The 23,068-nt window shown below is 40.2% G+C and overlaps 4 protein-coding genes across 5 annotated transcripts; 2 read left to right on the forward strand and 2 right to left on the reverse strand.

Annotated features, from left to right (window-relative positions):
- Positions 1–2,581: 2,581 nt before the first annotated feature.
- On the reverse strand, positions 2,582–5,174 carry mrpl10 (mitochondrial ribosomal protein L10). 2 transcript variants are annotated; one of them, XM_079182444.1, is made up of 5 exons: positions 5,092–5,174; positions 4,560–4,729; positions 4,194–4,358; positions 3,438–3,582; positions 2,582–3,202 (listed from the first exon to the last, which is right to left on the reverse strand). In XM_079182444.1, the coding sequence occupies exons 1-5, from the start codon at positions 5,129–5,131 to the stop codon at positions 2,976–2,978; spliced, it is 747 nt and encodes a 248-aa protein (XP_079038570.1). In that variant the 5' UTR covers positions 5,132–5,174; the 3' UTR covers positions 2,582–2,975. The 2 variants fall into 2 exon arrangements, with proteins under 2 accessions (XP_079038570.1, XP_079038569.1); XM_079182443.1 differs by having other exon boundaries at positions 4,194–4,361.
- A 612-nt stretch (positions 5,175–5,786) lies between these two features.
- On the forward strand, positions 5,787–9,762 carry pnpo (pyridoxamine 5'-phosphate oxidase; the record flags this gene model as incomplete). The annotated part of the gene is made up of 7 exons (XM_079182256.1): positions 5,787–5,951; positions 6,709–6,833; positions 6,910–7,009; positions 7,578–7,631; positions 7,711–7,839; positions 7,923–7,993; positions 8,660–9,762. The coding sequence occupies 7 exons, from the start codon at positions 5,787–5,789 to the stop codon at positions 8,823–8,825; spliced, it is 810 nt and encodes a 269-aa protein (XP_079038382.1). The 3' UTR covers positions 8,826–9,762.
- Positions 9,763–10,243: 481 nt separating this feature from the next.
- prr15lb (proline rich 15 like b) lies at positions 10,244–14,879 on the reverse strand. Its single transcript, XM_079182713.1, has 2 exons — positions 14,729–14,879; positions 10,244–11,229 (listed from the first exon to the last, which is right to left on the reverse strand). The coding sequence occupies exon 2, from the start codon at positions 11,200–11,202 to the stop codon at positions 10,870–10,872; it is 333 nt and encodes a 110-aa protein (XP_079038839.1). The 5' UTR covers positions 11,203–11,229; positions 14,729–14,879; the 3' UTR covers positions 10,244–10,869.
- Positions 14,880–16,203: 1,324 nt separating this feature from the next.
- On the forward strand, positions 16,204–21,956 carry cdk5rap3 (CDK5 regulatory subunit associated protein 3). The gene is made up of 14 exons (XM_079182478.1): positions 16,204–16,341; positions 16,617–16,662; positions 17,031–17,162; positions 18,145–18,245; positions 18,374–18,422; positions 18,672–18,850; positions 18,952–19,088; positions 19,206–19,350; positions 19,595–19,702; positions 20,053–20,134; positions 20,222–20,310; positions 21,145–21,350; positions 21,444–21,615; positions 21,875–21,956. The coding sequence occupies exons 1-14, from the start codon at positions 16,336–16,338 to the stop codon at positions 21,938–21,940; spliced, it is 1,518 nt and encodes a 505-aa protein (XP_079038604.1). The 5' UTR covers positions 16,204–16,335; the 3' UTR covers positions 21,941–21,956.
- The last annotated feature ends 1,112 nt before the right edge of the window (positions 21,957–23,068 follow it).

The following is a 23,068-nucleotide window of genomic DNA, read 5'->3' on the forward strand; positions in this document are numbered from 1 at the left end:
ACTGAATGAACTTCCTCACACAGGACACGGGCTGATTTTGCACAAGCTGGTGGAACAGCGTCTGTTCTCCTCGGGGGAGGATTACTAACCTCTGCTTAATTGGTTTTTCAGAGGATGTTTTTTTAGCCACTCGGTGGAGGAGCAACACGAGGCAGAGAGCACTGACTCAACATGAAAGTACAAATGTGCAGACCACAATCACAGCAGGACAGCAGAGAGAACGATGTAGCCTCCTCCGCTGGGTCATAAAATACCTTGAAGTTATCTGCTTAGGTGAATCTGAAACGATCAATACAATAAGCACTTTTCAAAAACAACTTTAAAGACATAACAACTGAAAATATGTTGCATTTCTGGCTGAATGGAAGAATATTAAAAATTTGTTTAAAATTTAAATTGTTTTTTCTAAGAATTTCTTTCTTCTTTTTTTCTCCTTTTTAAGAACTTTGATTAATCGGAATAGTTGAATGAGCTTTGCAGTCATGGAAGGAGATTGCAAGTGATCAATATATTAGTTTGATGATAGATAAAGTAGTATAAAACTAATAAATGACTTACAGTGCAGTACTTTGATGTCAAAGGTTTGTTTTTACAAGTTAAAACTTCCATTGAATGCAACGTGTTTGTGAGACAGGGACCACGTTTAGTTTGCACGCAGGAAACGGGAGATGTTTGCATTTGCAGCATTTCCAGTGTGCATCTAATTAGCTTTTAGTTCGTTATTCACTCGAATAGGGAAGTTACATTCAGATAGTCTGTGTGTGTAACAATAGAATAGAATGGCGCGTTACATTACAACTGATGTTCCTCTAAACGTGGGCAGAAGCAGCGCGGCTTGCTGTTATGTAACGGCAGGACAGGACGAGAGGAACTGACCTCAGTGATGACAGCATGTGGTGGAAAAGGGATGAAAGGATTTGCAGGTTTCTGAGCTTGCTTATTACTCAAGAACAAATAATATTCTCCAGGTCAAATAAAAGTGATTTTGATCTCAGTAGATGGCGACAGAAGTTACGTAATAATCCAAATGTCACAGTATAAGTTCCCCTGATACATGCAGATGAGGTTGTGCACTTTCAGGAAACGTAGATCAATTCCACTTCAAATACTTCAAATAAGCATTGAAAGGCCTGTTTAAACCAGAATGCTACTTTTCCTGACGTTTGATTCAGAGGAGAGCACGAGCTCCTTATGTGGAAATGGGAGCAAACAGAACAAGTCAACTTTTGGCAACAGTCACCGAGCTGCATCATGCCAGAGGATGAGGTTAAGATACAGAGATTATCACCGCTATAATATCGCTGTTTGGAATAAATAACTGCAGCCAATTAAAGATTAATAGAGGACTAAATATGTATATATGATTTACAGCACAAACATTTTAAATAGTAAGAATTAAATCAAATTACAAGGAGTTTGTAATCCCAAAACAGAGATGAGAAAACCTAACAGGACCTGGAGTTTGATTGTAAGCACAACACACACTTGTGCTTTTGTTTTGACTGACTCACAATCAGGAAGCAGCCACACTGATGTGTTTCAGTGAAACTGGTTCAAGCCTTTTAGGACCCATTTTCTGCTGGTTTGGTTCGTTTTTTGAGCTAGCTAGTGTTTAAACTCCAGGAAAGAAGTCTTACCTGAAATCCACCTGTGACTCTCATCATCTGCGCCCGATTAATCCAACAAGCGTCTCATTTGGCGTTAAAGAAACTGTAGAAAATCACCATTTCGACGAAGAAGACACGTCGAAACACGTTTAAAAACAAAAAAAGTCAAACTACAAGTTACATCCAGAGATAATCACTAACTCTGATCACATAATCTCGTGTCCTCTCCGTCGGTGGGTGACACGAGCTCCGTCCCTCCGAATCAAATCCAAGGAGAGCTGTGCGTCGCAGGCGGCGCGTGCGGTGCGCAATGTGTCCTGGTCATTATCCGCATTAGCTGGAATTACACAGCGTCTAGCAGGAGGAGGAAGTCTAGTGGATAGTAAATCCAGCCAACCTCCACTCACTCTGCACACCTAGTGGACTCCCGTTATAGACTGAAGGGTGGGATCTTAAATAGGGCCTCGTCACAATAGAAATAATCTATAAAGTATGGTATTTTAATAGGGACAGAATGGGACAGAATGGACTAAAATGTGTAAAAACAAACATTTATTGATTTGTCAACCATTCACTGCAGGTCATACTTTACCTTTTATCTACCAATAGTTTGTAAATGTTGCCAAATATCTGCAGCTCTTATTATTGTTGTGATAAATATCAAAATAAAAGCATGCAATTACTTTTTATTTGTCAAAAAGAGTGATACAAAGCACCTTTACATCTGAATTTAAATGTGCTTAAAGACAGTTCTGACATTGAGCGTGGTGTAGAAGCAAGTGCCTGAGCAATGAGCTGGGACTAACTGACCCAGATTAACATGCTGTAATCTGCAGATTAACCCATCAGGATCTGTGACCACTTGTGTTTAATTTGGCTGGAGTGGTTTTCCATTCTGCCACTGCAGCTACTTTGGGAAAATCAAAAGTAAAGTACATTTAACTCAAGACAAAAACTAAAATGAAGACTGAACATTGTGTTGAAATAGTTTATTTATATGTGACAATATCCTTAAATAAAGGAAATGCTTGGGCGACAGCCACATTTTTGTAGCAATGTCCATCCAAGACTTCCATTGAGGAGGTTGAGGTGCACTGAACACAGTCAAGTCTGCAGCTTCCTTCATTCACAGCAGCCATGGCGCTCCTCTGGATGCACGTTGTACCATTTAGTTGAATTCAGCGCCAGTTGAACTGCTCCAGTCACAATTTTTAAGGCTGGGTGAACCAACAAAGTCATTTTAAAGGTTTGCCTGGAACTCTTGTTGTTAAATTATCATAAATTCTATCAATGTGTCCAACCCAACAGTCTCTCGTCATTCCAAGCAGCTGGAAATCCGCAGCAGTCCCTGTGATCTCCTCTGCAGCTCTACGTGGCCTCCTCTGCTTTGGGAGCTCCCTCCGAGCTCTGCTGCTTGACGTACTGCTGGAGGAGGGCCGACAGGTGGGCCGGGTGGCGCTGCAGCAAGGAGGCTGTGTGGGAGGTGAGCATCGTCAGCCCGCTCACCAGTTCGCCGTGGACGACAGACACTGACGGCAGTTTGGAGTAGCTCACCACGCCCTGAGCGCTCAGCAGCGCGTTGTCTATACAGGCTCCTGTTGACAGGTGAGCAAAGCAGTGATGAACGAGCTGCAGTTAAATGATCACGACATGTTAAAGTGAAGTTAATGAAACAAGATCCAGGTGTTTTAAACCTGTGTTTATCTTCCTCTAATGGAGTGAATCAATTAGTTGATTAACTGATTGGCCTTTAATATATATATTCTATTAATTATTGATAATAATTAAGACGTAAAGATCCTTGCATGCAGGCACAGATGATAAACATACCGAGGAGCGTCATCTGTGGGCTGGCCCTCAGAGTCGACAGCATCTCCTTCACTTTGGGCTCTTTACTAACAAACAGAACTGTAGGACCGATGAACAGAGGAGCCATGTTGGAGAAAAGGCCGTCATTAATGAACGACCGAACCACCTGGAAAAAAAAAAACAGGATTTATGATTAGAATAAAATAATAATAACAAAATGAATAAAAGGATTACAGGGGTTAAAGTTGTGCAGAATGTTGTGTGTTTAGCTTAAAGGAAACTTCACTTCTCAGTCACGTTCTTATCAACTTTGAGTGATTATTTTACATATATACGCAGTAGTAGCTGTAGAGATGACGCATGTTTCACAGCCTGAAAAACTACATTTTGTGCAACCAAAACAAAAAGCAACAACTTAACTATTTCTAAGAGATTGTGTGATCCTCGGTCGGTTAAATCATGCAGCTCTGGTCCATTTTGTTGGAAAGAAATGTTACACATGCTGGATTTTATGGTTTCAAAAGGCAATAAACATGCACGACTGGGATGCCCTGGTGGCCTGGTAAGGACCTTTGTTGCATGTCTTTCCAAATCTCTCTCCTCCCTAACTTCCCATCATCTCTCTACCGTCTGCTATCTAATGAAGGCATAAAAAAACAACTTCACTGGAGCAAACTACGACGAGGAGGCTGACGGGCTGCTTGCATGGTGACCTCGCCGTTACACTCGACAATGCTTGGTGCTCTTACTTTTTAAATAAAACTTTTTCAGCATTACCTGGTTGGGGAAGAACTTGACACTGATGCCATGTTTATGAAGTCTGTGCTTGAGCGCCAACATGTCTTCAGCGTTACTGGCATTGTTCTGGACCACAGCGATCATCTTAGAGTCCTGGAAGACGTTCTTCAAATTCCTCTTCATGACCACCATGAAGGCACTATCCTGCTGGAATAGAAGAGAGGGGTTTGTCTCAGAGTGAAGTGGAGCTGCTTACTAATGGTTTAAAAAAAGAAAAAGAAGGATGGTTATCACCAATAGTGTGTATGCAGTGAGTTTGGGGACAATATGGCGATGATTTTATTCACAAATATCATTTGAAATTGGCTATTAGCCCTTAAAGGCTTAGAAGGGGATGAGTGCTACCTCCTGGACTTGTTTGCTTTGGGGTGGATAGGCTCCAGGAGGGATGACCCGTGCAGGAGGAATGTACTCCGTGACAGCCATGAGCTTCTGTTTGAGGATGTGCATTGGCCTCCTGTGGCGAGTCACGGCCTTGGAGCCGTGCCGAACGGTCTGTGTCAGGGGAAGCCATCCTGAGAGACACAAAGACTGTTAATCACCTGCTAGCTAACACTGGCTAGCTAAACACCTCTAGCCTATCTGATACACTGTTTAATAGACGCTAGCTAACACTGGCTAGCTAAACACATCTAGCCTATCTGATACACTGTTTAATAGACGATAGCTAACACATCTAGCCTATCTGATACACTGTTTAATAGAAGCTAGCTAACAATGGCTAGGTAAACACATCTAGCCTATCTGATACGCTGTTTAATATAAGCTAATTATAAATATATACCTTTAGATAGTTTTTAAAAACACAGGCAACAACATACTAACTCGAAGCAGACAGTTAGCTAAAGCTAGAAATGCGTCATTTACTCTACATTACCCTGTTTCGGTAGAAATTTTACACACAAGGTCGCCGCCATCTTTACCCGGAAACGCTATACAGGAAGTGACGACAGAACGAATGCTGCATTCACTGTCATATCGGATGAAAGAAGATCAAAATGTGAAAAATCAACCATAGCCGCTCGAGGAAGTAATCAGATCCTTTGCTCAAGTAAAAGTACTAATACAACATTTTATATACTTTTTAAGTAAAAGTCCGTTTTTTAAAATGTTACTTAAGTAAAGTATGTGAGTGAAATCAGGGAAATATACTAAGAGTAGAAAAATATAGTACATATTTAAGTAAAAATAACAATATATTTCCCTTCTGAGATGAAGTGGAGTAGAAGCATTAAGTGGCATGAGAAGAAAAAAATACTCAAGTCAAGTGCAAGTAGCCTACCTCAAATTGTTGTAATACACCCGTGGATACAACAAGGTTTCTCACGTCAAGTTTTCGGATGCTCTTAATAACGGATATGCTTGAATGCAGCATGACGCGTCGACGTGCAGTTTTAATCATTGCCATCATTTTAAATCATATCTGCTGTTCACAAAATCACATATTAATTCGTAACCAAAGCCTACGTGTGAACATAATATTTTTAAAATCACGTTAAATCAAAAAGAAAGTTACAAAACACTTTTACGTAAGCGAGGATGCGCGGTGACGTCAGCGTCAGTTTGACAAGCATGAGGCGCACACTCAGTGCGAGTTTATTGGGGCTGATCAGGGTATTTGGTAGAAATCCGCCGTCTCGTGCCTCGTTCGCGCTGAATTTCTGCACGAAATCGTCGAGTGAGCGCACGAACATGGACCTGAGTGACATGAGGAAGAAATACAAGGGAGACGGGGAGGTGAGTGGCGTTCAAAAGACGTGAGTGTACCTGTGTAAAGGTGATACACATATAACTTAACCCGGTATGTGTAACTGCAAGGTTAAGATGAAATAAAGACAGTATTAGGTATACAAATCCTGCTATATTTTCTAGTCTTTATTCTAATCTGAATACAGTATGTGTGAAGATATCTGTGTTGTCCTGCTGCATTAATGTGTATGTTTCATTGCAGCTCCTTTATATCCTGTTGTCTAGTTTAATCTACATCAATGCGTCTTATTCTATAAGATCATCAGATGTTTGTAGAGTCTGTCCTGTGAGAACCACGTATCTCTAAGAACAAACAGCCTGTTTTCAGCTTTGTTATGAAGCATTTTCCAGCTGATCCAAGAGGCTTTTTAAAGAGTTTATTCAGCTGAAGAAGTCGGGGGATTTTATCAACACATAAAGGAACATTTCATCCTTCAGTTCATCACAAACATTCAACATCAACACATCTGGAGATACAAGGTTTTACCTGAACAGGAAGGAGATGAAAAACTGTCATCTAGAAGAAACTAAAGCTGTCAGACAAATGTAGTAAAAAGTACAATATGTACCTCTGAGATGTAGTACAGTAAAAAGTATAATATGTACCTCTGAGATGTAGTGGAGTAAAAAAAGTTCAATATTTCCCCTGTGGAAGTAGCATTAAATGGAAATACTCAAGTAAAGTACAAGTACCTTGAACGTGTACTGCCTGGTTCTCATACGTGACTGATTATTTTGTCCACAGTGCTTTGAGGAGAGTCAGCTCGCCTCTCTGGACCCGATCAAACAGTTTGGCGACTGGTTCGATCAGGCCACAAAGTGCTCCGGAGTCGGAGAGGCGAACGCCATGTGCATCGCCACCGCAACCAAGTACGTAACACCGCCTCTCGAGATTAGAATTCGTTCTTAGTTTTCTATTAAAGACGAACTTCATTCCTGTGTGCAGAGACGGGCGTCCGTCCGCTCGTATGGTCCTCCTGAAAGGTTACAGCAACGAGGGGTTCCGTTTCTTCACCAACTACGAGAGCAGAAAGGGTTCAGAGCTGGTGAGGAACCGTTTCTCTCTGGATGTGTGGGACCTTAAAACACACTGGAAAAATCACCCTGCTCCTTTATATTCCAGTTACAATCATCACATCGTTGTTAATGTCATTAAATCAGCAAAGTCTCAATAATCAAACGCAGTAGAGCTGAAACTACTGTTAAAATGTGTATGTTTATAGCGGATTCAGTCGTTGCACGAAAACACACAAGACTTCATTAAGCACAGAGTCTAAACAGATACTGAACAGTAACAAAAATACAAATCAATACTTCATTACATATATTTTATTTTGTCTATTTTGTGCATGAGAATTGACACTTTTCGGAGAGACTCGTCCTGCATCATATTTGTGTTGCTATCAGCTATCGTTGGTTTCATATTTATGTCATTTTTGTATGCTGTGCCAACATAATGATGCACGTAATAAAGTATTTTATGCTTCCTCAAAGTAACCCAAGATGCGTAAAATCCAGACTTTTGATACCAACGTTTTGTCTGTCAGATTAATCTATTTGTACGATATATTGTGGTTTCACGTGCTGCTATTCTGACCTGTTCTTTGTCCACAGGAGAGCAATCCGTTTGCGTGTCTGGTCTTCTACTGGGAACCCCTCAACAGACAGGTCGGCATCTTCCATGTGCTCATCTAATAATACATTTTCACACAGTAGATGTTTATTCATTTAAATCTTTGTGTTGCAGATTCGCATCGAGGGCACTGTGGAGCGAATCCCCTTCGAGAGCTCCAGTGACTACTTCCACTCCCGACCAAAGAGCAGCCAGATCGGCGCCGTCGTGAGCCGACAAAGCACTCCGGTTCCTCACAGAGACGTAAGAACCCAAACTGTGCGATGTTATGGAGCTAAATACATAAACGTGTGAGTCGTAACTGACACTCTGTCGTTTCTTTTTAGTATCTACGGCAGAAAAATGCAGAACTGGAGGAGAAGTACAAAGACACAGATGTGCCCATGCCGGACTACTGGTACACATTACGTTTTCCTTGCAAGATTTAAGAAGTCCTATTAAAAGCAATAGTGCAACATTTCAGTTCGACGAGAACATCAATACCACTCTCTTATCCGCTAACGATGAAGCTACAGCTAAATGAACATCATGCTGTGTTGAAGAAGACTTGAAACTAGAGATTGAGACCATAAACTCACGTTTACAATATTTACTGAGGTAATAAATCAAGAGAGAAGTAGAGTCATTTTCTCATAGACTTCTATACAACCAGAGGAGTCGCCCCCTGGTGGACACTAGAGAGAATGCAGGTTTAAGATGCTTCAGCGTTTGCTTCACTTTTCTGAACAGGAGGTTGCTGTCTGGGTGAAACGGACATATATTTTGATGACATCGGCTGTAAAAAGGCTCTATATGGTTTTATGTTTGAGGGCAAAGTAAACTTTTGTTGCCTCAAATTAAACTTTCATTTCAGGGTCATCATTTTTTTTACAAATGCAACTAAACAAAATCCAAATTTGTGGTTTAGAATGAGGCACAAATCTCAACCGACTCTTAGTCGAAAACAAAATGTTTTTACATCCTCTCTTCATATTCAAACTGTTTATTATATATATATATATATATATATATATATATATATATATATATATATATATATATATATATATATATTTTCTAACAGGGGCGGCTACATCGTGAAGCCTTCCATGATCGAGTTCTGGCAGGGTCAGACCAACCGGCTCCACGACCGCATCGTCTTCACGCGGCCGGGGGACGGAGCGTCTGAGCCGGGGGAGTTTCAGCACGCTGCAGAGGGAGGCTGGGTGTACCAGCGACTGTCCCCGTGAGGAGAACCTCAACAGACCGTTGTGTACAGGAGGGGAAAAACTAAACCATCTGTACCTCACTGGAAGGAGCCACTCATCTTTAAGCCCTGATGGAAACCTCTGTTGATTAAATAGGTGCTGCTGTGCGTAGGATTGGCCAACAAGCCAAACGTCACTGCGTCGTCTTTTTGTTCTCGGTGCCTGTTCGCATTGTTTCGCTGTTCACCGCGGTGACAGAGGTGTGACACAACCTGCCGACGGCACTATAAGCAAAAAGACGCTGCGTGCCGTCCAGAGAGAGAGAGCAAACTCCACAAGTAATGATTGACTGTGACGTTGGTTATTAACATTTAGGTCGAGTGTCTTCACGTCTGCCATTGATGCAACTTCCCGTCCATGTTCTATGTTGAAGTAATTGGTAACTCTTTGATTTCACAGGTTTCCTTAAAAGTTCCGAGACAGTTCACTAGAATTATGGTTCGTAATAACAGGAAATAGAGAAACAGTTCTGAGACAGTTGGTTGTGTTGAGTTTGTAAGTAGATATTGATTTTCAGAGGAATTGATCCATTTAAACTGTTTAAAATCTACTGAGTCGCCACTTTTATTAGCTGCACCTGAACAATCCGTCTCCATTTTCCTTATAACTATTCCGAGATTACATACCAGGAACATTATGAATTCATAGGCATCAGTGTCTTTCTCGGAAATTAGAGTGAACTATAGAACCATAAAATGCGTTACTAAATAAATAACTTGAATTCATTATGTATAGAATGTAAAAGTATTAAATCAAGACATTGGCTCTAAATGCCTTTTAACTGTGAGATTAAAAGAGCTGATGGCTTGAATTGTGCCAACTATCATGTGTGTGTCTTGTACTGTTTGAGAATGATATTGTTCTTTGTTTGTGACTTTATTTGTAATAGAGCCAGAAATAAAGTTTCATTTCTACCTGAGGACTGAGTGCGTGTTTGGCCAGCAGAGGTCAGCAGCAACACAACACATGCAAACAGCAACTACATTGTCTTGCAGTGAAACTGGTTGAAAACTACACATTTATTATTGTTTATATTTTTTTGTATATGACACACAATCATAAATGTTTGTCCAGTCCTGCCCTCCAGCTGATTAGTGGATTTATCTTTAAAGACCCGACTCATTGTGTGATCTGATGTAAGCGATGCTATAATACAAAGAATAGAAGCACGGCACTACATATCAAATGTCATATCAAGTGTCTGCTCATCATTACCATGGCACCAAAACCAGCACACACACACACACACACACACACACACACACACACACACACACACACACACGCACACACACACACAGGCAAAACACAGACTTGTCTCTTTCATGAACACGCCTGAATCGTTGATCTACACGTTCAAATAGTTGATTTATTCCTTCACAAATAAAAAGTACTCTTAACTCATCTTGTTACATTTATTAAAAACAAAATACATTTATTTTGCTTTAGGATTATATAAACATATATATTTTTTATTTACTATATATGTAGAGTATTCACAATATTTCAGACATCAAAATCAAGTCTCCATTTGCTTTGGTCATACAAATGTAATAAAAATCGACTGTGCTTTGGTTGCACTGAACACACGTTTATTCTTCTTGTGTATCATAAAAAAGGAGGTTTAAATTCCAAAAATCTGCATCTTAATAATAATAATAATAAAAATAATAAGTCGATTTACAATAACGTTACTGATCATTCTTAAGTATGTTTGCATGAGTTTAGGCAGATACACAACCGTGTGAGAGAGAAAATGAGACCGAATGTCTCCAGCTCTTTGTCTAATGGTTCGCTGATACCGGCTGTTTGTTTAGGTGTGAGTCCATTGTTTACAGTATCTACCTGGTTTCCATTGGTTACAGTATCTACCTGGGTGTGGCTGCTGGTTAACAAGTGTGTGTGTCCACCTTGCACGTGTAGCGCCACATGGTTGTGCTTGTGTGTATATTTGATCCTTCATCTGAGCTCCTGTGACACTGATATACGACACACGTGTGGTCCAGCGTGTGTGCCCGTCTCTGTGCTATTTGTCAGTCTTCTTTTTATGGTTCTCGTCACTGAGGTTGTGCTCTGCGAACAGATTGGGGTTCTCCACCAGCGTTGCGCGGACCTTCATCTTTTCCTTGAAGCGTCCAGAGTTGGACACTTTGACGTGGCGGCCCTTGGTGGCAGAATAATCCACAATCTTCTCCAGCCGGGCATTGAACTCCATGTGGTCCGGAGACGGGGTACCACTCGAGACGTGCTCTTTGTTTCCGGTGTTACTGCCGTACTCAGCGGGGATCTCATACAGGACTTTGGATTCAGATTTCTTCTTGCGGGAGAAGGTCAGCTTCCACCAGCTCGAATCAGCCATGGCACCAACAGAGACGGGAGGACTGACCTGGAGGGCACAGAGCGCACAGTGAGGGCTGGAGAACATCACTTTATTTACAGTCATTATTTCAACAAGTGGCATTTAACATTTCAGTGAGCAAACTGTGAAAGATACATTCATGGATGGATGACTGACTCCCCAGTCTTCACCTACAAAGTGTCTCTGAAAGATACAGACACTAACCAGGAAGAGACTCAAAGTGACCAAAGAAACATAACGACAATGAGACACAAAAACGACTACAAAGAGTCCAAAAGAGACACAAAGCAACTTTATAGTGTCACAAAGAGACACAAAATGACCAGACAAAAAACTACAAAAGAACAAAACATTTACAAAGATACACAACTACCACAAATAGACACACCGCAACTACAAAGAGACACAAAAATGATCACCAAGAGTGACAAAGCAACTTTATAGTGTCCCAAAACGACAACTTACAAGACTACAAAGAGACACAAAAACGACCACAGACCAAAAGATAACAAAACGTTTACAAAGATACAAAGTTACCACAAATAGACGCAACTAGAAACTCAAAATGACCAGAAAGAGTCACAAAACTATAAGGAGGCACAAATAGACTCACAATGACGATGTAAAGATGCAAAACAACTACAAAAGTAAAACAAATTGACAACAAAAGAGACGCAAATCGACCAAAAGAAACAAAGCAACTACAAAGAGTCACAAAACTGCCACAAAGATTCACAAAACAACTACCAGGAGACACAAAGATAACCACAAAATAACCTTTACAAAGACACACGAAACGGCAACAAAAAGAGGACGAACAACTATAAAGTGTGTGCGTCTTGCTCCAGGAGGTGGTGGGGCCTTTTACATGTCTGGGCCCTCAGGCCCGTTGTCTCAGAATCCACCCATTGATGCATTAAATACTTTCCACCTTGCATCTCTATTGAAGCATTTAGACCATGCACGATGTAAATGTAATGATTTGTGCTGCAGGTATTGATACATGAAGGTATTATTTTGAAATCCCTCTCATAATGGATCTGCAGGTTGCTCGTATTAAAGAGTAGTACACAAGTCTCAGACCTCGAGAGTCGACAGTAGCTGAGGCTTCTTTTCATCCTCTGGGAGTAGCTGTAACATAATGGTAGTAGCTGTAACATAATGGGGGGAAGAAACCCGACACTCTGCTCTCAGCTGATGAATGAATGATCATCTGCAGGGTCTCGTCTGTCTCCTCCATGTGATCTGATATGAAGTCAGAGAACGAAAGGCCTTTGGCTGATGAGGAAGCTGTTGCCTTAATGCTGAACCAGGAGCTCGGTTATGAAGCAGGGAAGTGAAGAAGACCATCGTCAGCATCACTGAATAACATCTGGATTATCCATTCATGACTTCAGAGAGAGGAACTCAAATGAATATCAGTGTAAACCGACAATAAAATTCATATATTATTTTATTTTATTAACTGTAATCGTATCATCAAATCTTATCGTTTCGATTTATCCTATATAATTCATCGTATTTTCATATATTATAATATTGTATATTATATTATCGTATCAGCATATTGTATTGCCCAAAACGTGTCTGTTTACAAAGGAAAGTAACTAAAAGCGACTCTCTATTTGTAACACCAATAACTAGACGAGACTAGTTTGTAATTCAGATCTAACAGTTTTTAAAGTATCTTTTATTCTTTTTAAAACTCATTTCAAACATATTTGAATAAAAACGTAGTTTATAAACCAAGTTTTACGAGTTTCCCAATCGCTACGATTTCTCTTTTATGAGGGCGGACAGGAAGCAAAGCGCCGCACTAATCCTGGTTTGGTGCGGTCACTTCATCCTGCAGCACCTATGCAAATACTCCGTCCCTTTGTAGAAACACTCGTCTCACTCTTATCTGACCCACGTGATGTTTGGCACCTGGCACCAACGAGCAGCGCTACGGTTCAGGAAAGACAGTAAAGAATTGATTTCATGTTGTAGAATAGTAACTGTAAAGCGGTGACTGAGGAACATTTGATCACATCAGAGCTCTTGTGCTTTATTATTCTGGACCTACTTGGCGCTGTGGAGCTTAATTACACTCATTTCATTGACACTCGGGTAACAGTTAGTGTTTCTGCAACATGGATGTGCTCGTTTTTTTAAGAAAAGACAAGTTCCTCTTCAACAAATGTTGACAGAGCATTTACAAAGTGTTGTTGACTTTACATTAAGCAGTTTCTGCAGAACAAAGTCGGGCTCGAGCAGCACTTTACTCTCTCATTGGGCTACAATATGCACACATATTTCTTTCAGCGTGTTTGACTTGGACGTGACCTTTGAGACAAAAAGCCCTGTTGACATAAAGGAGGCCCTCCATAGTTCTCTTTAATAAGTTACCGTGTGTTCGGTTATGTGTGGGTGAGCCGCCCAAAGCCTCAGAGATCACAGCAGGAAGGGAACACGCGTTTTCGGAAATCACTAACCAGCCGCAAAGCCTTTCAACGGCACAACGTTTGAGCTTGAGAGGAGGCTCCAAGGGCACCGAGGACTCTGCTGCCCCCATAAGTGAGCTGCAGCTTCATTAGACTCTCAGGTTTCCTCCCGTGTGCCAGCTTCTCCGCTGACCCGTAACAGCAGAGTTGACCGAGTTGATGAAGAGCCCCTGGGCGTTCTCTGCCTGGTATTTACAATAATGCAAATGTGTCTTTTTATTTTTTGTTTTGTGGGCTTTTTGATTTCACAGAAAGCCGACGGGCCGACTTTACCTGGAACCTTCACTGCAGTTATGTCAACAGTCCTGATAAGACTGAGAGGTCCAGACATGTTCTTACATTTATGACTTAGATTCAATGTTTAATTAAGGAAGATATTCTCAGGCAAAGTGTCACCAGCTCACACAAGCAATGTCATCGGTTAAAACAACACACGGCTTCAGATTACACTTCCAATTTTCTAATATTTCTTATTGGCAGACATTGAATGTTTGTCTCCATCTTGTAGGGCTCCAACCACACAGTATCTTCTATATTAATCTCAGTCATTTGTTCTATTAAATGTCAGTAAACTGTATTTAAAATGCCTTCACAATCTCCTGTAGGTCAAGATGACATCTTAAAATGTCACGTTTTGTCCAACAAACAGTCACAAACTCCAGAATATTGAATGTGTATTCAATATAAGAGGAAAAGCAGTAAATTCTCACATCTGAGAATTTGGAACCATCAAACGTTTGGCTTTTTGCTTAATAAACGGTTAATCGATTATTAAAACAGTTTCAGATTAATAGACGTATTGTTTGCAGCTCCACAGTTTAACTGTGAACACACCAGGAGCAACACACACAAGACTCCATCGCCCCGCGCTGAACAGAGATAGTGGATATATCAGAAAGTCGTCAACAAAATAAAACCATTTAAACGTTTCTCTGGATCCATTCTGAGGTGAATTTGCATTCTGTTGTTGAGCGTATAAACCAACGAGAACAGTTTCTGCAGCAGCACGTTAGAGACATAAAGAAGCTTTAAAGTCTTCTCACCTTCTTGACGACGATCTGCTGAAGGAGATTCTCTCAGACCTGAAGCTGTCCCGCCATGCTTACAAATCTTCACTTCTGCTCGGTTTTATATTAGTTTTCTTCTGCTCCTCAGGTGATCATGCACAGGTGCAGCATCTCTCTCTCTCCCTCTTTCACCTCGGTACTCTCTCCCCTCTATAGCACACACCCTCCTCAAACACACACACACACACACCCTCACCTAAAACCTGCACCGGCTAAGTGCATGAGCGAGTAAATGTTGCAACCATGTGATTTAGTGAGGCCGTCCCAGTCCACATCAAGATTACTGACAGACGGGGCAATGTGAACCAGAGGTGAGCGGCTCTCAAACTGCAAATAAACTCCTGTTATCAGTCACAGTCTTGTCTTAATGTGGAATTTGGACGCAGAATAAAGTCATCTTTGTGTTTGAGTTTAAAAGTAATTGCTTTAAGATGAAGAGAGAAAGGTGTGAGGGCTCTAAAAAAGGTCAACGAAAGGAGGTGAATGCCCCTGATGCTTTGCATGGGTTGCATAGAATCACGGACTGAATGGACGCTTACTTTGCAAGTTTGGTTTCCATTCAAATGACCTGAAATGAGGTCATTTTAGAGGCACGGCTGCACATGCAGGGATTTAATGGCAGTGTTTGAGACATTTTCATTTCTTTAAGGTCACTTGTTGCCAAAGAGTTACGTTATTCCTTTGGATTTCAATGATGGCATACAAGATAAGATTTCACAAGCAGCAGGCTGCTGGTGGGCCAATCATTAATAAAAACCCTCAGAACTTTATTTTAAGTAGTGGAGATCCCAAAGTTTCCAAAGACACCAAATACGTTGCTTTGGATTTTGGGGTGGAGTTTAGTGAAACAGTGGGATTATAACTAATGTAATAATCAATACACTTAAGTTTTAATGTGTTAAGAGAGATATGTTGTACTTTTTACTAATCCATTTGTTGACATTTGTTTCTCTGCAGATTTATAGCTAATGATTCTAAAATGGTCCATTCTGCATAATGATACTTTTGGTACTATTTTGATTCGATTACTTTTGTACTTTTATGTAAATTAAATATTGAATGCAGGATTCTTTTTTTTACTATATTAGTATTTTAATAGCACTACTTCCTATTTCTTCCACCACTGCTTTTCAGATTAAAAACATACATACGTTTTTACTTAAGTAGGATTTTCAACACAGTACTTTTACAGGATATTTTATGTATTAGTACTTTTACTTGAGTAAAGGATCCGAGTATTTCTTCCTCCACATATATAAGGCAAAGCGTTATTTATTTAAAAACCAATCATTCTCATCTCCGTTAAAGGCCGACACCGCCCTCTACCGACGGACTGTAGCTCTGCAACAAACCAGGATGTGAATCAACCAATCAGCTGCAAGCATCAGCATAGTGCAACGTGATTGGTCAGACCTGTAGTGAATGTAACATCCGCTTCATCTATTGGCTCTCCTTCGCCTAACGTGTCAGTGAACTCCGTATGGTGATGGTGACAATAATCCTGGATAAAAACCTGTTAAATAACAATATAATGAAGTCGTAACATCTTGGAAGAGCTTTTGTTTTGATAAAGTGAAGAAACAATGGAGGTAAGATGGAATAAAGTCTCTCTGGCTCGGTTTTTAAAGAGCCTGCTAGCTAACGTTAGCCAACTGTCACACAGTCAAAGTCCAGCTAAGTGAAAAATAAACATTTCTCAAAGCTTAGTAAAGAAAATAGTTTGTCCTTTGTTTTATGTTAAGCTGTTTTACGTTACATTAGTGTCGTATTTTCTCCCCGTGCAAGATACAGTTACAACAATGTATACGTATACATGTTTAAAGTGAAGATTACTCATGTTTGGACTGTTTTCTCTCTTCACCAGAATATTCAAAATGTTCCAATCGACATACAGACCAGCAAACTTTTAGGTAAGACAATAAAAAACGTTTCAGTTCATTCCACCTGTTACTGATGTACAGTCTACAAGAAGTTTTCATATCTAGAATATACTATTAGCCCACTTAAAATACTACAATACAAGTACAAGTTCTGCATTCTTTAGTAAAAGTATGCAAGTATTATCAACAGAATGTACTTTAAGTGTTTGTGCTGTAAAATGTTCCCTCAGAGTACATGTACAATATGTACCTCTGAGATGTAGTTCAGTAAAATAGAAAGTTGCAGAAAATAGAAACACTCAATTTAAGTACAAGTACCTTGAATTATTATTATTTTTTAACCCACCAGCCACAGGTTCAATCGTTATCAATGACGTTGAATCATTCTGTGTCCACAGACTGGCTGCTGGATCGACGTCACTGTAATCTGAAATGGCAGAACGCAGTGAAGGATATCAGGGAGAAGATCAACGCTGCCATCCAGGACATGCCAGAGAACGAGGAGATCAAGCAGCTTCTCTCCGGCTCCTGTAGGTCCATTATATCCACCTATCTATCTTTATACATATCTATATCTATCTCCATCTCCCCACATTGTGCCTCTATTATTACATTTAAGTCAGAGAGATGAGCAGCCATTTCTCTTTCAGCCAATCTAACCATGTATTGATTGAAGGGTCAGGATGGAGGGATCATTTTTCTGTACAATAAATGTATATTATATTGACATGACTACTATAAGTATGAATAATAAACACCAAGTACATAAGTTAGCTTACATTATTAACGCATGCACACTTAAAAAGGGACTCAAATAAAGAGCACATCTATTGACTCCACATGGCTCTCAACATGGCAACAACTAGCAGGTGGCTAGAAGCTATTTTAATGATCCGAGTTCAGTATAGAGAACCTTTTAAAGAAGGAATCCTTTAACCTCATCATGATGTATAGCAAAATGTACAACCGCTTTCTTCTCTTAATTTAAAGGTTGTCTCATTTACTGAATTCATATCACACAGGTCTTAATCGATATATCATGAACTGTGAGGAAGCATGTAGACACAACTCAAAGGGTGTTAACGATAAGTCATCTGAAACATATTGACAAACTTACTGGTGAGTGGCAGCATGGTCTCAGACAAACCACACCAGCCTTTATATCACCTGTCCTCTCTAGACTCCTCCCCTTTGCATTAACAGGTGAATCTCTCATTCAAGCTTTAACAAGTATCACAAAACAAGACATATATGTTTGGTTTATAGATATAACTTCTATTGTTTCATATTAATTTTGTCTGTCTGCCGTTTACACTAATATATATGTATTTTAAACTAAAAGGTAAAGAGTCTTTGAGGATAATTTATCCCTCAGATGATTTAGTACGTGCATTGTTATGTAATGTAACATCATTCCCGTATAGATACTGTTCATTTCTGTCTTTAATGTGTCTGTTCTGCTCTTCATCCTCTGCATGAATGCTTATAAATCCTCTTTGTTTCTATTGCTAGACATTCACTACTTCCACTGCTTGAGAATAGTGGAGATACTGAGGGGAACCGAGGCTTCCTCCAAGAACATCTTCGGCAGATATTCATCTCAGAGGATGAAGGTGAGCGGATTCAAACAAGCTGCGATAGCCTGCAGGTCTGACAGAGTTTCTGATCGGTATTTCTTTGCGTCTTTCTGCTCTAAAACTATCCGAAACATTAGATTTGATTTCTGTTTTTGTTGTCACAGGACTGGCAAGAGATCGTGTCCCTTTATGAGACAGATAATTTCTATTTGGGTAAGTGTAATATCTCTTTGTAGTATGACAACATGTGTATACAGCGTTAGATCATCCCTCTGTGTTTCATAGGGTAGGAAGGTGATCTGCTACCTGTTGTCATTCTGTTTGAAACCAGAAAGTCTATTGTTATTCCTGCATCTTTATTATAGGATATAAGAGAACAGCATCCAGTTATAGAAACTAACTATTTGCATGGATAGAAATTTTTTTTAAATCTAAAACAAGAGTCTGTTTGCGTGTCCCCAGCGGAGGTGGCCAGCTTGCTGAGTCGCAACGTGAGCTACGAAGGCCCGGCCCTGAGGAAGCAGCTGGCCAAAGCCCAGCAGCTGCAGCAGGAGCTGAGCAGGCGGGAGGTGGAGTGCCAGAGCTCAGCCGCAGACCTGAGGGAGCGCTACTATGCTGCCTGCAAACAGTACGGCATCACGGTAAATACACAAGGTTATTAAAACACACAGACCAGCTGCTCTCTGCGTCGTCATTCTTGACGCTCTCGCTTGATGTTTTTGTTTTTTTCCCGCTCTGACAGGGAGAAAATGTGGCTCGTGAGCTTCAGGCTCTGGTCAAAGACTTGCCAGCGGTTCTCGAGGAAGTCGGGAAAGATGCGGCGAAGTTAGCGGAGCAAATCAAACTTTATACTGCTTTCACAAACTTCGTATGTGATTGGTGAGCGCATCATCAAAAACACAGCCCTGTATGTTGTGTAAAACATCATCTTTGTTGTAATGAACGCACACATCCCTAACAGCACGTTGACTCTTTGTCACATGTGGGTATCTGTAGGTCTGAACCAGTCCTGCCCATGCTGACGTTCGCCCAGAAGAGAGGAAACACAACGTTTTACGAGTGGAGAACGGGGAACGTCCCCACGGTCATCGAGAGGCCAGTGGTGGAGGAAGCAGCTCCTGATACACTCACAGAGAATTCGGTTGGTTTTACTGTCTCTGTATAAAAGTATTCATCGGTCATATAATATACACTTTTTCTATTTTATTAATTCATAAATTCTTCTTAAATCCATCTTGTTTTTGTTATTTTTTTAAATACATTATCACAGTTACAAATCAAACTTCCTCCCGTGCAGCAGCTCTGTGCTGCTGTGAGTTCAAGTAAATACACTCATGTTTCAATCCACCACTGACTTTAATGTTCTCTTTTTATCGCTGCTTTAGATCGACTGGGGCAACTTTGGCAACACTGCGGACACTCCGGGTGTTAATTCTGCCGTCACAGTTGAGGATGGAATAGACTGGGGCATCAGTCTGGAGCCGAGCTCTGAGGTGAGACAGCAGAACACATTTACATTTTGACTTCATGTACAACTTTATATTAGTTAACTTTCTAATGTGTAGATATTCAGATGAATTATGGACAATATCTACAGAAAGTTCAAATAGTTAACTAGAAATAATAAATGAATGAATAGTTGGCAAAATGTAATAAATAAATGAACCAAAGTTGTATGCAAACTTTACCAAACTGACCTAAACATTGACAATTTAATGCCAGTATAAACTTTATTTAACTAACAGTGTTACACAGTTGGATCATGACGAGTGGTGTTGATGAAGGGAAAAGGTTTTGGTACTTCTGCTCTGATATACTACTTCCTGTCTGCCTCCCTCAACAGGACGCTGGTGCTGCTGGGATTGACTGGGGGGACAGTGAAGCAGCTCCCATAGAAATTGAAATTGTGGACGTGGGCGCAGACTGTAAATACTTTGTTCTTTTTTTTGCACAACTTATCACAAGCTCTGTTGACATTTCTGTTTGCTAAAGACACGTGTGTCTCCTTGCAGGTCCTGAGGGTGTGGCGAGAGGTGAGGACGCTTTATCTGTCCTGGAGAACTCTCAGTCACGCAGCCAGTTCATCGATGAGCTAACGGAGGTAAACCGCTACGGCCATCTACTGTCAAATCACCACTTGAGAGACTGTGCATCCACTCGAGCTCTGTGTATATGGTACTGTCGTCAGAATTGTGATCATAGTCCTATAACAAGCTTTTAAATGCCACTGTGTGTTACCTGCTGATAGGTTAGACTAGCTGGTGAACATAGTGGAGCATTGAGCTGCTAAAGAGACGGATACATCCCTCAGGAGTTGACCAAACAAGAACAAAAAGTAGGGAATATTGGGCTGACAGTCATCAGGTGGCCAAAAATATGACCCCAAATGAATGTTAATGGTTCTCTGGATGTGTAAATAAGCAACTACATACAAACAAGTTCACTACATCAACTCTTTTCAGTGATACGTCAGCATTGTTTTAACAGCTTGTTGTGAAAAAAAGTGAAGCCAAAGCTTCATGTGTTAACGCTGCATTCTCTCTAATGTCCACCAGGGGGCGACTCCTCTGGTTGTATAGAAGTCTATGAGAAAATGACTCTACTTCTCTCTTGATTTATTCCCTCAGTAAACATTGTAAACATGAGTTTATGGTCTCAATCTCTAGTTTCAAGTCTTCTTCAATACAGCATGATGTAAAAACTAAACATGATGTTTACATGTGCAAATTCAAAACCACTTTCTGCAAACAACAAGTGTGTGTTTAGCACAAATAGGAGTTGAAAACAGTCACAGTATTTGTTTGACCTTGCAGGGAATATCGTGTAGGTTTCCACAGAAAAGTAGACTAAATTGTACTATTTTTGGATAGTATTTTGAGCAGATCATCAGTCGGATTTACACCTGACGTGACGCTGGCCTCATGTGTTTGTTCAGCTGGAAACGTTCTTAACGCAGCGAGTGACTGAGATGGGAGAGGAGGGAGACGTGGTGGCCATGAGCCAGTTCCAGATGGCCCCCTCCATCATCCAAAGCCAATCCCGACAACATGCCCGGGAGATGCTGTCGGAGGTGCAGGACCTCCTGGGTCGCCTCACCTCCCTCCGGATGCAGCACCTGTTCATGATCCAGGCCTCGCCGCGGTACGCTGCCACGCCTCGCCCTCGTATTGTCTCTTTCAGTCGGCGTAAATCTGCATTCTCTCATTGTGTTTACGTGTGAAATGTGCGGTGTAGGTACGTTGAGCGTGTGTCAGAGGTGCTGAGGCAGAAGCTGAAGCAGGCAGACATTCTGGTGCTGAAAGGTGCCACGATGGTCGAGAAGAGACAGGAAGCCCTGGAGGAGCAGTCCAGACTGGAGCCTCGTGTCGACCTGCTGGCAGGATGCACCCGGGAACTCCAGAAAATGGTATCGGTTTACCAGTTCAGTTTATTTATGTTCACGGGGTCGGCAGTTCTCCAGCTCCCTAGAAAGACAAGAGAGAGAGTTACACATGTCATAAGATCATTTTATATATATATATATATATATATATATATGTTGAATTATGCAGTTACGGATTATTTTCAAGGAATACATATTGCCCAGAGGGCTCGTATTAATATACATCTGAGTCCTTGACATGTATTATTGTATTATTAGTAATTGTGACTGTTTGTTTTTGCAGATTGAAGCCGACATTTCAACGCGATACCACAAAAGGCCCGTCAACCTGATGGGGGTTAATATATAGTGACAAATCACACACGTCACAATAAAAGTGGTATTTATGTTGAAGTCTTGTGTGTTCTTTACATTTTATCCATTTATGAATGTATCCACTGTATACTTTGGTAAACTTGTTTTTACTGCATTGATCTTTTTATTTAATTTAATATCGACTTCTTTTTTACCTGATTGGAATATGAAATAATAATAAAACAAACAAAGTACCTGTATATTAAATAAAGTAAGTAATAAAATATCAACACATGTTAATGGCAATATTTAGAAGAATTGCACCACTAAAATCTACCAAATATAACTAGTAGATTGGCAATAACTTCACACAGTTCATAATACAATTTCTGGCTACTAACTTTATTACATGATTGGTTAGAAAATAATTATCCAGTTTTCAATAGATTAGTATCATAGAATCATAAAACATTTGTTAAATGGTGTAAAGTATTTCTCTGAATATGTTTGGACTAAAATAATAGTGAAGAAGCTGTTCTTTTGCCACATATCTTTTAAAGTTTTAATATATTAGACAGTGGTGGTTGGTTACTTAGTACATATACTCAAGTACTGTACTTGAGGACACGTTTGAGGTACTGCTATTTCCATTTTATTCTACTTTATAGTTCTATGTTACATTTTAAGGAGAAATGTACTTTTAACAGATTGATACAACGAGAATACAACACATTTAAGCATAAATAGTTATCTAATATGATATATATTATTTTATATTAAGCTATTCTGCATAATGAGTACTTTTGGTACTAACAGTATGTTTTGATACTCATTCTTTAGTTGTTTTACTTAAGTAAGATTTTGAATGCAGTACTTGTACTTGTAACAGAGTATTACTACACTGTAGTATCTGAATACTTCTACCACCACTGCTATAACCGAATCATAAAACATTTGTAAAATTGTAAAATATATTTTGAATAAAAGAGAAGTTGTTTTTTGCCACTAAATATATTTTTTAACGTGATTATATTGGTATAAATGTGTAATATCAGTGGGGGATTTTTCAGGGTGATCAAAGCTTGCTACTAGAATGTTCTGCGCATGCGCTGTGTGAAAGCGTGTTTTGGTGTCAAGCGGTGCTCGATGCTAGGCTAGCCGGGGCCAGCTAGCCATTTTGCAA

The sequence above is a fragment of the Pholis gunnellus genome (genome assembly GCF_910591455.1).
Source record: "Pholis gunnellus genome assembly, chromosome: 21".
Taxonomy (NCBI): Eukaryota; Metazoa; Chordata; class Actinopteri; order Perciformes; family Pholidae; genus Pholis; species Pholis gunnellus.

Excerpts from the sequence above, each read along its gene's own strand:
- mrpl10 (XM_079182443.1), bottom strand. The coding sequence starts at position 5,131 with ATGGCGGCGACCTTGTGTGTAAAATTTCTACCGAAACAGG. Across the intron at positions 3,583-4,193 it reads TCAAGTTCTTCCCCAACCAG|GTGGTTCGGTCGTTCATTAA; the intron begins GTAATGCTGAAA and ends TTTTTTTTCCAG. Across the intron at positions 3,203-3,437 it reads CCCACAGATGACGCTCCTCG|GAGCCTGTATAGACAACGCG; the intron begins GTATGTTTATCA and ends ACCTGTCAACAG.
- cdk5rap3 (XM_079182478.1), top strand. Across the intron at positions 21,351-21,443 it reads ATGATCCAGGCCTCGCCGCG|GTACGTTGAGCGTGTGTCAG; the intron begins GTACGCTGCCAC and ends TGTGCGGTGTAG. Across the intron at positions 21,616-21,874 it reads CCCGGGAACTCCAGAAAATG|ATTGAAGCCGACATTTCAAC; the intron begins GTATCGGTTTAC and ends TTGTTTTTGCAG.
- prr15lb (XM_079182713.1), bottom strand. The coding sequence starts at position 11,202 with ATGGCTGATTCGAGCTGGTGGAAGCTGACCTTCTCCCGCAAGAAGAAA.